General features: G+C 35.4%; 1 protein-coding gene across 7 annotated transcripts in view; it reads left to right on the plus strand.

The window, feature by feature from the left end:
• The window catches only part of LOC149789084 (filamin-A-like), a 226,899-nt gene that overhangs the window by 114,908 nt on the left and 96,160 nt on the right, over positions 1-15,831 (plus strand). For all 7 annotated transcript variants that reach the window (XM_089975267.1, XM_089975270.1, XM_089975269.1 and 4 more), the window contains 6 exons: positions 3,473-3,685; positions 5,296-5,466; positions 7,950-8,073; positions 10,766-10,919; positions 12,599-12,788; positions 13,943-14,187. In XM_089975267.1, the coding sequence (XP_089831393.1) occupies positions 3,473-3,685; positions 5,296-5,466; positions 7,950-8,073; positions 10,766-10,919; positions 12,599-12,788; positions 13,943-14,187 (1,097 nt within the window). The remainder of the gene's footprint in view (positions 1-3,472; positions 3,686-5,295; positions 5,467-7,949; positions 8,074-10,765; positions 10,920-12,598; positions 12,789-13,942; positions 14,188-15,831) is intronic.

Below are 15,831 nucleotides of genomic sequence, written 5' to 3' on the forward strand. Positions count from 1 at the left end.
AGTATTGGTGATTACTTGGTATGCAGCAGAAAATAAATTACTATCACTTCAGAGTGTCAAAATTTAAAAAAAATATTATGTAGACATTACATTAAACTTTACTTTGCATGTCAATAGTTCTACCTGTAAATCAGTTTTTTCAACATGTGCCTATGGTTGCTAGTATTCATTAAAACTCATAGACCTATTGATCCTTCTGTGTGTTGATTTTGTGTTAGCCAGAGGAATCATGATTTCAGCTTATTTTGCAGTATAATGTGTGTGTGACATTATTCTTATATGAAAGCTTGGTGTGTACATTTTTTCATAGTGGTAGAGTTATGGCCCTTGACAGTGTTTCACATGTGATGTTGTATCTTACTGACACAGCTCAAAACCCATTCAAAGCATTGTGATGCAGTTTGGTTGATCATTGTCATAGACTGACGTGGTTCCGAGTTTTGTCATGTCAATTAATTTTGGATGAAGTTGTGGCCCTTATAGACATTCATCATCTTCATATGGGATGTTACATTTAACTGGTATTGCCAAGTAACTGTTTAACATTATCAAGTGGAATTTGGTATGTACTGGTTCTTATAGACTTGCATTTAACTTTTTATGGGTTTTATATTGTATACTCTATGTTAGATAGAATTATGACCTTGTGGAGTGAATTCATTTATTTACATAGAAACTTGTAAAGTGGCTTGCAGTAAGCATAAATAAAGTGCCATTCAAAATATCTTAATGGAATTTGACAAGCATATTGTCTTTTAGGCATAGATATACCTTTAATAGGTTTTATCTCATCAGTACCCCGAGTTATGGCCCTTGTCAATCAACATTATGTCTTTAGATGCCGTGTTGCATGTAATCAGCATAGTCTAAAGACTAAGGATCATATTCTGATGCAGTTTGAGCATTGTTTTGTTTGACCTAGATATTTCTTTTATGGGTATTCATTCATATATTCCATTGTGGACAGTTATGGTCCTTATTGATCAACTTCACTATGTGTGGACTGTTATAGTCCTTATTGATCAGCTTCACTATGTGTGGATAGTTATGACCCTTATTGATCAGCTTCACTATTGATCAACTTTACTATGTGTGGACAGTTGTGGTCATTATTGATCAGCTTCACTATGTGTGGACAGTTATGGTCCTTGTTGATCAACTTTACTACTTGTGGACAGTTATGGCCCTTATTGATCAACTTTACTACTTGTGGACAGTTGTGGCCCTTATTGATCAGCTTCACTATGTGTGGACAGTTAAGGCCCTTATTGATCAACTTTACTACTTGTGGACAGTTGTGGTCCTTATTGATCAACTTCACTATGTGTGGACAGTTGTGGCCCTTACTGATCAGCTTCACTATGTGTGGACAGTTATGATCCTTACTGATCAACTTTACTACTTGTGGACACTTGTGGCCCTTATTGATCAACTTCACTATGTGTGGACAGTTATGGCCCTTATTGATCAACTTTACTACTTGTGGACAGTTGTGGTCCTTATTGATCAACTTCACTATGTGTGGACAGTTGTGGCCCTTATTGATCAGCTTCACTATGTGTGGACAGTTATGGTCCTTATTGATCAACTTTACTACTTGTGGACAGTTGTGGCCCTTATTGATCAACTTCACTACTTGTGGACAGTTATGGTCCTTATTGATCAACTTCACTATGTGTGGACAGTTATGGCCCTTATTGATCAACTTCACTATGTGTGGACAGTTATGGCCCTTATTGATCAACTTCACTATGAGTGGATAGTTATGGTCCTTATTGATCAACTTCACTACTTGTGGATAGTTATTGTCCTTATTGATCAACTTCACTACTTGTGGACAGTTATGGCCCTTATTGATCAACTTCACTACTTGTGGACAGTTATTGTCCTTATTGATCAACTTCACTACTTGTGGACAGTTATGGCCCTTATTGATCAACTTCACTATGTGTGGACAGTTATAGCCCTTATTGATCAACTTCACTATGTGTGGATAGTTATTGTCCTTATTGATCAACTTCACTACTTGTGGATAGTTATTGTCCTTATTGATCAACTTCACTACTTGTGGACAGTTATGGCCCTTATTGATCAACTTCACTACTTGTGGACAGTTATTGTCCTTATTGATCAACTTCACTACTTGTGGACAGTTATGGCCCTTATTGATCAACTTCACTATGTGTGGACAGTTATAGCCCTTATTGATCAACTTCACTATGTGTGGATAGTTATTGTCCTTATTGATCAACTTCACTACTTGTGGACAGTTATGGTCCTTATTGATCAGCTTCACTACTTGTGGACAGTTATGGTCCTTATTGATCAATTTCACTATGTGTGGACAGTTATGGCCCTTATTGATCAACTTCACTATGTGTGGACAGTTATGGTCCTTTTTGATCAACTTCACTATGTGTGGACAGTCATGGTCCTTATTGATCAACTTTACTACTTGTGGACAGTTGTGGCCCTTATTGATCAGCTTCACTACTTGTGGACAGTTATTGTCCTTACTGATCAACTTCACTATGTGTGGACAGTTATGGTCCTTATTGATCAACTTCACTACTTGTGGACAGTTGTGGTCCTTATTGATCAACTTCACTACTTTAAATGGGATGCTGCTTGTATTGATCAGTCCTTAAAATGATTTGAGTTGATTTCATGCATTCCTTATCATCATTTAGAGGAGAGGCTGTCCCTGAATGCCAGTCTTTTCCTAACATTTCCAACTCAAGTTCTTCAGTTTGAAGGCCTTATGGTGCAATTTGTGAATAGCTAAAGTTTCTGAAAATGTACAGAATGGGTTGTACTTAGGGAAGGAACTATTAGCAAATTTCATGATAAACATAATTTTCAACAATGTTTAACATGACTTATTGTGATTTCCTCTTTGTCATTCTGTCCATCCACCAGTTCATTATCCCATCTTTAATTCTATTCATCCACCTGTTTATTATCCCATCTTTCATTCTGTCCATCCACCGGTTCATTACCCCATCATTCATTTTGTCCTTCCATCTGTTCATTGCTGTCTTTCTTTCTGTCCATCACTGGTTCATTACTCCATCTTTCATTTTTTCCATTAATCTGTCCATTGCCACATCTTTTAAACCACTGGATTCATGAAGCTTTTAGTTATTTTGATTTTATCCATGTCCAAGAGGGTATCATTTTTGGCTCCTACCCCTGGGAGGGTGTCACAGTCATATATACCAAAAAGTCAATTACAAAGTCCTTTTCAAATATTTCTGACTAAACTTTATGCAGTTACAGCCAAAAGACAAATCAGGGGTGCAATAGATTTTACACTATGAACCTGATGGTCAGGGGTGGGGGTGGTATATTAGGAGTTCATTGGTTGAGTATGCAATAAAATGTGCAGATTTATGTGATGGCAAGCCATTGTACTTGATGTCATTTACAAATTCATTCAATAAAACAATAACACATGTTTACTGCATTTCAGGTCTGGAGGGTGGACTGACCAATAAACCCCAGGAATTCACAATTGATGTTAGAGGAGCAGGACAGGGTGGCCTTGCTCTGGCTATTGATGGACCTGCTGAAGCCAAGATTAATTGTACCGACAACCGTGATGGAACCTGCAATGTTGAATACATCCCAACTAAACAAGGCGAATATGATGTCATTGTCAAATTTGCTGAGGAGCCAATTCCAGGTATGCTCATGCTTACTGCCCCCTTGCCAATGAAGTTTCGAGGGGCATGTCATGTTTCGGCTTTTAGTTGATTTGTTCATTGTTAATTTTGAAGTATTTTCATTAACAGGGTAACTTGACCATTCTGACCAAATATTCATGCCTGAGCGGTATTTTAATTTTCATTTGTTACATACTCAACATCTTCGACCCAGTTTCCCACCAATTTTCATAAAATTTAGCACATAGATGCCTGTATAGGAAGGAAACTGAACCATACAAAAAATCTAGTCACTGTAACCTAAATTTTACACTTTAGTCACTTTTGCATTCATGCTGATTGTTATACCCTGAATATCTTGAACTTTACAAACACAGACTAGTCATAATTTGTTGAATACTGTACTTATGTACATTTGTATGTGGGTGCGTCGCAAGGAGAGTAACTTAATTTTACCAAATGGAGGCCACCATGTCCTAAGTTTCAGGTGTGATTGACTGTGGTATTTTCTCTCAACCACTCTGATTATTGGCAGTTATTAAAGTGTGCTTCTGAGGGTGAGGGGATTCAGTTTTACGAGTAAACACCTTGTTTTTTTTTGTTTTGTTTAACTTGTTAATTGCTTGTGTTGCTGTTGTGATCCTCTGCTCTGGTAGGTCAACTCTGAAGCTGGTTTGGGAGCCAACTACCAGAGCCTGATGTTAGTGGAGCAGATGATACTCTTTTCATCTAATTACTTATGGATATAGGATGAAGTTTTTCTTATAAATAATTTGACAGTTTTACAAACACAAACTAGTCATAATTTGTGGAATGCATGATTGGCCATTGACATCACTAACCTTAGGCATTATGTTAGAGAGCCAAGATTGACATTGTTGAAAAGGCCAGCATTTCTTCAAGTTTTTTGGGTTGCCAGAGTTATACAATCTTTTCTTCAATACTTTTTGCTGCATACAATTTAGTTCTTTCAATTATTGCCTGGGGAAAGTGTTTCAAGAAGGTATTGCATTTTTCCCCTTGTCAAACATAGGGCTGGTATGCAACTTACTTGTCAACAATGAGCAGATTTTGTTGTTTGATTTAGGATCAGTTTCTAACAGTCTGCAGAAAATAGTTTAATATCACTGCCAGTATTCAGCACCTTGAAATTTGCCAAGCAATCTTGCAGGTACTGCTTGCTGTATTTAACCAGCAGTGCATTACCATGTCGGCTTGATCAAAAGACATCTGGTCAGAGCTAATTGTAGGAAACAAGGAAAATAGAAACAGTTCTGCTCCCCATTCATAGGTCATGTGCTTCACTTTGTACACACAAAGTTTATGCATAGCTTTTGATAAATTTAAGCAGATAATCTTCCTAATGTTGAGGGATCTACAGAGGGATGATTGTTAATAATTTACCAGTGTCTTTCAAGAACTTGATATAATAAAGCAGTATTCATTTGGCAGAAGCAATGTTTCTTTCAGGCAAATTAGATAAAACTAGTGTGGAGAAAGGGGGATGAGTCAGTTTTAATATGAGAGGGACCTGATCTAGATTCAGATGGGTTCCGGGCATTGGGCTATCAGAATTGTTTTAGCTCTAAACTTGAATAGACTGGGACTGAACCATATTCTGATATTCCAGGTAGTCCATTCAAAGTTGCTATCAAGAACCCAGTGAACCCTGCCAAGGTGCAGTGCTATGGTCCTGGTTTAGACACCAAGGGAGTAAAGGCTGGTAAACCTGCAACCTTTACTGTTGATACCTTGGAGGCTGGGGAGGCTCCACTTACTGTCACATACACAGATCAAAATGGTGAGTGTTCTTTGTTTTTTGTTTTGATTTTTGGCACTAAACTTTAGTGGTATAAAAATGAGAGAATCATGTTTATGATGAAAATAATTGTTTCCTTGCTTGTATTGTGTCATTTGCATTTTCTTGACTTAATTTGATTGAATTTTACACCCATTATTATCTTATGATTTTCTTGAACTTAGTGATGTTAGCTATGTCTGTAATCTTTATACATTCACACACAGACATACATTGCTGAAATTCAGATTTAAGAAAATCAGATATTTTGCTCTTAGTGCATAGTTCATAGATGTTTGACATTATTGGAATGCAGGATAATGTAAGCATTGTCCTGAAGTGCTTGAAACCTTGGTTAGCATTTTACAGTTTTTGTACTTTATTGAATTTCCAAATATTTTGTACCCATTTGACAGCTAGCAGAGAGTAAATATTTGAGAGAATTTAGCTTTGCTATTGTTTGTTGGTATATATGTAAGTCAGTCCATCTGTATAGCCATACATCTGTATAAAACCAAATTAACACAATAGCACAACTACTATTGTCCTTTGATCAATGAGATTTTGCACACTTTATCATGGTCATGAGACTTTGAACACTTGTCATGGCCATGAGATTTTGCTTTGTTTTTTTTTGTTGTTGTTTGTTGCTTTGGGGCTTAACGCCATTTTTCAGCACACGATAGGCTATACATGGCGGCCAGTATTAATGGTGGAGGAAGAACCCGGGAAAACCCCGGAAAGAACCACCGACCCACGAGAAGCTACTGGCAAGCTTTCTCACATACTCACATTGGCTGAATCCTAGACTCAAACCACCGCAGACAGAGGTGAGATGGCAGTGATTCGTAACGGAGAGTGCTTTAGACCACTCGGCCACTTGGGGCCCCTGAGATTTTGCACACTTTATCATGGTCATGAGACTTTGAACACTTATCATGGCCATGAGATTTTTCACTTTATCATGGTCATGAGATTTTTCACTTATCATGGCCATGAGATTTTGAACACCTTATCATGGTCATGAGATTTTGCACACCTTATCATGGTCATGAGATTTTGCACACCTTATCATGGTCATGAGATTTTGCACTTTATCATGGCCATGAGAGTTTTCACTTATCATGGTCATGAGATTTTGAACACCTTATCATGGTCATGAGATTCTGCACACCTTGTCATGGTCTGTAGATTTTGCACACCTTATCATGGTCATGAGATTTTGCACAATTTATCATGGTCATGAGTAGAGGACATATTTAGCTCTTTCATTTTTAAAATGCATTTTTGAATTTTTTGGGCTTGGACATTTTGTTTTAATAAAAACTTTGTTACCAAGATCACGCATAAAACACGTGATAAAAAAATAAAATTTGTTAGGCACTCGCATGTAGATGACCTGATCATATTGGAAGGTCATTACAGCAATTTGTCCATTTTTACGTACTCATTTTCGGGGGGACTTGATAAAACTCTTGTTTGAACAATTTGGTAAAAAAAACACTCAAGCAAGACCTGTGAAATTTGGTATGTATATTTGTATTCAAGTTTTGATAACCAGCTTAGATTTCAATTCATTACAGCAGGTTATCAGTTTGTTATATTCATTTGTGAAATTTTTGGTCTTCAGTAGCAAAAAGATCATGCTGGTTAGACATATATAATTTGATATGCACTTTACATACATAAAGAGGTGGCAGATTGTATTTTCATGCCATTGCAATACATGTTAACATTTTTCTTGTTTTGATCTATTTAGACATACTTTTCTTGGTCTAATGTTGAGGCATACATGTTTTACAAACACAAATCTAGTTCAGTTACAAATAATTTGGATAATCATGTGTAGTATGTATTATACTCATTTAAAATTGTGCTTTTAGTTCCATTTTAGCTTTATTGGTAATAAATTGGTAGAGCTTTTGAGATAGCCCATTGTCCATTGTCTCTTATCCCACATCTATCCATCCTTTAGAACAAGTCTGTTATTGCTACTCATAAACTACTTGGAGGATTGCCATGAAACTTTACACATGCATTCCAAGTCTAGCCAGTCCTAAATGAAAATAGTGCACCACAAACATTAAATATGGCTACTACAATTAGCATATTGCAGATCTTGTAGTTAATTATCTCCAATGGATGACCATATTGGCATAGGTTTTCACCCAAAGTATTCTAATGGTTTATAGTTTGTCTAAAATGAAAATGGTGCCAATCTTGCATCTAGTATGGCTATCAGAGTGGCTAATTTTGAAAATCGTATCGCTCAATAATTCAGAGACGGTTTCAACCCTCAGCAGTTATAAAGAGGATTGGTCCTATTGTGAATTTCAGAAACTCTTCCTAACATGGTAGAGCATCAGTCTTTTGAGGGACTCTTATTTTGTCACTGGTTCCATTTTGAAAAAAATTATGCAGACTGTGTGAAAAACTAGCCAGAATAGATATAAAACAAAGATAAATAGGGATAGTTTCTACATCAGGTGCTGTACGCCCAGCTGAAGTTGTTCCTGTTACTGAGGGTAAATTCCAAGCCACTTACTATCCTGTGGAGGAAGGCAAATGTAAAGTGAATGTGAAATATGCTAACCAGGAGGTGCCTAACAGGTATGGGACATTACAATTACAGTCTGGTCTCACTCTTGCAACTTTCTTTGATCTGAATGTTGCTTTAAAACAATGTCATGAATGGGTACCATTTGTTCTTGGCATTTCAGTTTAATTTATTGTGTAGTGATTTTCAGATGAGTCATGATGTACTATTGCATGTTTAACTTGCAGAATTATATTTGAATTCTTGAAATGTTTTGTAACTCGAGTGGCTATCTTGAGTTGATGTTATGTGTACAGTCAGCATGTGATACATGACCATCTTGCATGAATAAATGCCTACATCTCAGTATGCTGACGGTGACAGATCCAGCTGCAAGTAAGTTTGCAAGCAGAATTTGTCTTGTGTTGCATTGTATTAATAGGTTGCATTGCAGTATTCAACACATGAAAGTGTAGTAATGATGAGATCAGTAATGGTGAGATCAGCCATTCCCAAGATGGATGACATTTCACTGATGGAATAAAGAAAGGTAATGACATTTGTTTCTCAAACACTTATGTCAGACTTGGTTACGAGATTCATGACATGGAATAAAGTATGGTAATTGTATTTCAGATAGAGCATTAAAAGATTGCATTTCTGATATTGGAATGTTGGACTGTATCACAAAATGCATGATATCTGCTATCATGGATCAGAGTAGGGCTGCTGGCATGCATACCTTAGATCCTGATGTCAGACTGTATCACAAGATGCATGATATCTGTTGTCATGGATTAAAGTATGCATTCCTTTGACACTGATGTTGGACTGTATCCCAAGATGCATGATATCTACTGCCATGGATTAAAGTATGGCTGCTGGCATGCATTCCTTAGACTCTGATGTTGGACTGTATCAAAAGATGCATGATATCTATTGTCATGGATTAAAGTATGGCTGCTGGCATTCATTCCTTATTCACTGATATTGGACTGTATCACAAGATGCATGATGATATCCACTGTCATGGATTAAAGTATTACTACTGGCATGCATTCCTTAGACTCTGATGTTGGACTTTATCACAAGATGCATGATGATATCCGCTGTCATGGATTAAAGTATGCATTCCTTAGACTCTGATGTTGGACTTTATCACAAGATGCATGATGATATCCACTGTCATGGATTAAAGTATGTATTCCTTAGACACTGATGTTGGACTGTATCACAAGATGCATGATGATATCCACTGTCATGGATTAAAGTATGCATTCCTTAGACACTGATGTTTGACTGTATCACAAGATGCATGATGATATCCACTGTCATGGATTAAAGTATATATTCCTTAGACACTGATGTTGGACTGTATCACAAGATGCATGATGATATCCACTGTCATGGATTAAAGTATGCATTCCATAGACTCTGATGTTGGACTTTATCACAAGATGCATGATGATATCCACTGTCATGGATTAAAGTATGTATTCCTTAGACACTGATGTTGGACTGTATCACAAAATGCATGATGATATCCACTGTCATGGATTAAAGTATGCATTCCTTAGACACTGATGTTTGACTGTATCACAAGATGCATGATGATATCCACTGTCATGGATTAAAGTATGTATTCCTTAGACACTGATGTTGGACTGTATCACAAGATGCATGATGATATCCACTGTCATGGATTAAAGTATGCATTCCTTAGACACTGATGTTTGACTGTATCACAAGATGCATGATGATATCCACTGTCATGGATTAAAGTATGACTGCTGGAATGCATTCCTTAGAAACTGATGTTGCACTGTATCACAAGATGTATGATATATCTGCTTGACATTTATTTGTGTTGTTAGATCTATTAATCCAGCTTGGGCTTGTGCCAAACAAAACTGCAGCAGTTTCTTTTCCAGTCTTGTTTTTTTGGTGTACCTTCTTGCTATATGCCTGATATACTGGTCATTAGGTAAAAGTCAGGTTTGCATAGTTTTTCCATCACCTGTCTGAATTAGTTGAAAAAGGTAAAAATCAGATATCCTTTAATAATCTTACCATGTCTTCCATGGCTGTAAAATTGTAATAGTCATAATAACCACTTACCTCATTTAGCTTGCTTAACTCTTGGAGAAGGATCTTCTGTAACACAGTTGGTAGAGCTTCACACTTGTAATCCAGGGGCCACATGTTTGATATCCACCCAGTCAAGACAGGATGGCTGCCTCTGTGAAAGGTCTTTAGCCACCATTTCATGACCTGAAACTGCCAGTATTAGGCTTAGCATGACATTAGAAACCCAAACAAACCATAAATGACTTAAGGAGAACCTCTTCTTTACACATGGGCATAAATGCTGTAAACTTGGAATTTTCTTAAACAGCATTATAAAAACTGACCTTGTGTCTGAATTCAAATTACTTTGGCTTGCTTGAGTTCAAGTTTGATGAAAAAGATGACCAAATGAAAATGAAAATTATCATTGAATAATTAATAAGAATTTTTCTTACACGTGGTGAGATAACAAAAATATCTTACAAGCTTCCATACAAGTGACCTGATAAATAAAAATTAGCCACACAAGCAAACAAAACATTATCTTAACCCATCCCTGTAAAATCTTGTACAAACCTAGACTTTTTGAAGTTCATTAAACTTACTAACACATTGTTTTCTATAATTTATGGAAATTAACATTTTTCTTTATTATTGATTTCTTTCTTTTATTTTTTATAATTTGTTTCATAATTTCAGTCCATTTAATGTACACATTTTGCCGGGATTGGATGCCAGCAAGGTCCGTGTGGATGGAGATGGTATCCAGCCAAATGTCTATGCCAGCTTGCCAGTCACATTCGTCATTGATTGCTCTGAGGCAGGCATGGCTGACATTGATGTTGTTATTCAGGTAGGTTAAAAGAAATCTTTGAATCATTTCTTAAAACTGTGTGCTTGTATTTGTTTCACTTGCAATAACATTTTAGTTAAAAGATTTACAGGCATATAATTTATCATGGATGTATTTTAATTGCTTTTCTTAAAAATTACCCCCAAAATCCTCATCTTGTAATGAAGTGTCTTTTACGCATACTGTACACTATTTACAGCTGAAGTGGACATAAACAAATCGTATGATATGATATCATTTTAGGTACTGTTTTGGCATGATAGCTTTATTGTATGTCACATTGGATAGCAAGAAACATACTGCATGTGCTTAACAACACTCAGCAAGTGCTTGACAACATAAAATATGAGAAAAGTATTGAATCTAGTCGCACGATGCATTGACATAGGCTGCACAAAATTAAACATAATAGTTTTAAGGAGTGTTTCTAAAGACTATCTTTCTTGTCATTTGATCAGTTATCCTAAGCCTTACTTGTAAGAGTTATTCCCCTTCATCCATTTTCACAGAAGATGCATGTTCTACTTTTGAGAAAATAATTTGCTTATAATTTTGTTTCAGTATGCTAATGAATGGTTTACATAGACCATGAAAGTTTGTGTAATTTCAGATGGCTATTTCAAGTTCATGAAAGTTAACCAAAAATAACATTTTGTTGAAAGGTTTTTGAAATTAGAAGTTCATTTTTTTCTTTGTCATGTTTTATTTTCATACCATTAAAGAAAAAAATCTCGATTTCAAATATTGGATTTGTAAGTGAACAAAGGGAAATAACTCTTACAGACAAGCTAAAGAAAGATCCCTGTGGAAAAAGATATTGCTGTATTTGTAAGAAAAGCTTCAATTTAGATATGATGGGAAAACAAACTGTTTCCAGTTACAGAACAGGCAAAAAACACAAGGATTTACTAAAACAGTTGCAGCCAGCATCGCCAATTTAAAGCTTCTTTAGTAAAACTACATTCTATTCAGACTGGGTGGGGGGATTACTGTACTTCATATATTATAACTGCATCAGAAAGACGGTTAAGCAGCCAGTATCAGCCACATGTTTTGCATGTCAGTAGGTCCTGAAGTTGTAAAAATGGTCTGTGAAAGTTCAAGATTTTTTTTTCGCAAAGTCTGTATGAACCATAGTTGTTATATTTAGATTAATATAACATTATTGTAAATTTCCAGTATGACAAATGTGAAATAACACCTTCTGCCATTTTAAATGTCATTGTTTTTGGCAAAGCCACAGTGGCTATAGATTCAAAATGTATTTCAAAGTTATGTCACTGTACAATTCTAAACTTTCACCAGATAAAAGCAGCAATTGTTTTGTTCTGTGATAAAAAGAATTTTACATTTATGCACATTCAGAAATATTTGTTAATAAAACTTGTGAAATAAATTAAATCTTAATCACAATTATTCACCTTGTTTTATAAATTTCATTTGAAAGTAGCACTTTATTATGTAAGTCTATTTATTGAAGATATTATTCACTACTTTTATATAACATTGCTCAAATTAAACACATCCTACCCATTACAAATTAAAAATTAAAAAATGACATACAGTCCTAATTAGATGATAATAAGTGTTTTATTTTAACTGTAATTCAAGTGCAGATGGTGTTAAGTGAGATATTTTATACGGACAAGATAATACAATTATGGATTTTTGTTTTTCAGAGACCCGATGGAACATTCATCCGCCCAATGGTCCAGGACAATGGAGATGGAACTTTCACTGTCCAGTACACACCAGAGGATCTTGGTCCTTACAGCATCCGAATTAAGTTTGCAGGCCAGGATGTACCTGGTTCACCATTCAGTGTCAACGCCATGCCAACTGGAGATGCCACCAAGTGCAGAATCATGGGTAAGTTAAGTTTTTTTTCCTTTCCTGCTAATTGAGATGTAGTTCTTATGTACTTAACATGTTATGCCTTTGAAAGGTTGAGACAAAGTTCTTGTTTCAGTAATGCACTTGATGATATTGACAGATTAGAAGATTTATAAAATGTATAAAAATTTATAAAATAAGTTGTAATTAACTCAGATTTGTCAGTGAATGAAAGTATATCTTTTGCCAATTTAATATTAGACTTTTGCATACTCAGACAAAATATTTATCAACCTCTAGTTTGAGACAAAAATCACAAATATGCTTTAAATTTAGTTTATAGGTTTATATAAAAAAAACATTTTTATTATAGGACTACAGTCATAAAGGTTCTTTAGTTCCCAACCCACATCACATGGTTAAATAAACCACATTACAATAACAAGACAACAATTGAATATAAATGAACAATCACATGGCCATGTTGAAATCTTTCATATTTTAGAAATACTACTCTACTCATTTTATTACATATAGTTTAATTGTTGGTTGAAGAGATGCCAACCTTTCTAGATTTTGAAGAAATCATAAAACAAATTGAAAATTCCACATTCAGAATTATATTTACAAAACTCTGGAAAGAACAAAAAATTGTATGGGTAGAAACTTTAAACCATAGTTTTCCAAGTGGACAGAGATAGGAGAAAAAGTACTTCAGCACCTATGCCATAGACTAGTACAATGAATATAGTTTTACATAGTGAAAAGAATGTAAATGGAAAGAAACAAGTTGACTAAACTGTAAAAGGTGAAAAATGGTGACAGAGATGAAGAGAAAACAAAAAAGCAGATAATTTGTGAATTTTTCTAGGTTGTTGTTTTGCCCAAAGTGTTGAATGAATTCAAGGCACATGAAATGGAGGAATGGATAAACTATATTTATTTCCATTGACCTTAATTGTTGACTGTATATAATTATGTATAGGCCCATGGGAAGATGAAATATACTTGTAAATATATTTGTTACTTTCAATGAATGTGTTGTCCGTCCTGGATGGACTGCTTAGCTAGAATCTAAAAATATACTAGGAGTCTGATAAAATTGCTTATGAGTTGGAATCTCTGGAACTGACTTTATAATTTAAATGAAACACAGACTGGTTTAAGAATCATTTGTCCATTATATGCAGATGGTCTAGAAAGCACAATACCAGTCAACAAAGAGACCGTCATCACAGTGGATGCCTCACAGGCTGGCACAGGAAAGGTGACCTGCCGCATCCGTAGTCCATCAGGCAGTGAGATTGATATTGACATTGTTGAAAATGTGGATGGTACCTTCAGCATACTCTTCACTCCCACATTCCCAGGAACGTACTCCATTAACATCAAATTTGGTGGACAGAGCATCCCCGAAGGAGAGTACACCATTCAGGTAGGTTTGGTTACCATGGTAGCAACCTTTATTTACCTAGGTAATTCAGTGCTGTGATTGATAGTGTAGCAATGTTTGAGTGTGACTTTGTGATAGGTTTTTGTACTTAGAGCATGGTTATTCTTTGGGTTGATTTGGTATTGGAACTTTAGATAATGAATGTAGAGAGACATAATTCAACTGAGTCCCCATATAAAATGATGTCATTGAAAAAGCTTGTTAGTAGGGGTGAAATGATACACCTGTGCTTTGTATCGATACAATTCACGATACACATCCTGCAATATGATACCTATCAATACATATATGAACTTGGAAGGTAGGCATGTTGACATACTGGTTGTAGTATTCCAGTTGAGATTAGAAATGCTGACTCTATTTCCTTCTTCCAAACCCAATGTATCCAGTGGCTTCAGAGATGCGGCTAAAATAAATAAACTCCTTTGTATGAGGGCCTCAAGGTAGATTAGCTCTTAGCTAATTGTGTTACCCTCTTTAAATAAAGTCATTATTTATTATTATTGATTATAGATAGACATATAGTTATTTATATGCAATTCTCGTTGATGACAAGAAAACAAACATACTTTCAAACAGACTACCTGTTGGTTGTCAGTGAGTTTTATTCAAAGTTTTAGGCCATTTAATGGTGGCTCCATTTAACTCACTTTAGTCACCAGGCCCTTAGTTTGCACAGCATGAATGCTTTGAAAAAATCTTATTAACAATTTCATGTCTTCACTTAAGATTGGAAGACATTACTATGTTATCTTCAAAACAAGAGAAATAAAGCAATTTCCTCGTGCAAAGAAATTTTCTAGAAAAAAGTGAGAATGGGAATGAGGATGAATACCAACAAAATCTGTCATATTGTACTTCTGCAGATACAAAAGACTGCTGTGGTCACATGTACTTGTGTTTGTTAGTGAAGAAAGAAAACTATTGACAACACCCTGTCCTATTCTATATTTTTTAATTTTACACAAGGTGATAAACTTTAGCTGTTTAAAATCTGCCCCTTTGCTGAATCTGTGCTAATTTTATTTATTCCTTCTGCACCTTCATTCACTGGTTCAATATCTCTGCATAAAAAGAGAAATTCCAGATTTGTTCCACATGTACAATTTAAGGAGAGATGTTGCCAGGATTTTATCTTAAGGGGGACTTCACCCTTTGTCACCAAAAGAAGGGGAGAGTAGAAAAGTAGGAGGGGGTTGAGGAAACATTCATAGTTACCTAAAACATAACATCTGTCTCTCTTTCTGCCTGCTCCACTTTAAAGATATCACCTCATGTTGTATAAGTATTAATCTGTTAATTATTTTTAAGCATACTCTGTTCCCTATCTGTATATGAATATTTTTCTGTGCTTCCTTCTGAAGGGGCATATGCATAGCTAACTTTGTCAGCTTGAAGATGAACTGATCTTTGCGACTGTTATGTACAATTTTCCAGAGTTCATGGATATTATCTTTTGGATGCATCTGCTCCAAAACAGGATTTTTAACTAACATAAACTTATGTTCCATAATGCTGTATTAAGGTTTTTAGTCAATCAATTGCATAGACAGAGGTATTCAAAAAAATATCTTTACTTCTTAATTTAATTTTTTTTCATTCTATTTATTCAGTTTATGTTAACCC

Source organism: Sinohyriopsis cumingii, chromosome 11 (assembly GCF_028554795.1).
Source record: "Sinohyriopsis cumingii isolate HCF-2022 chromosome 11, ASM2855479v2, whole genome shotgun sequence".
NCBI classification, from domain to species: Eukaryota; Metazoa; Mollusca; class Bivalvia; order Unionida; family Unionidae; genus Sinohyriopsis; species Sinohyriopsis cumingii.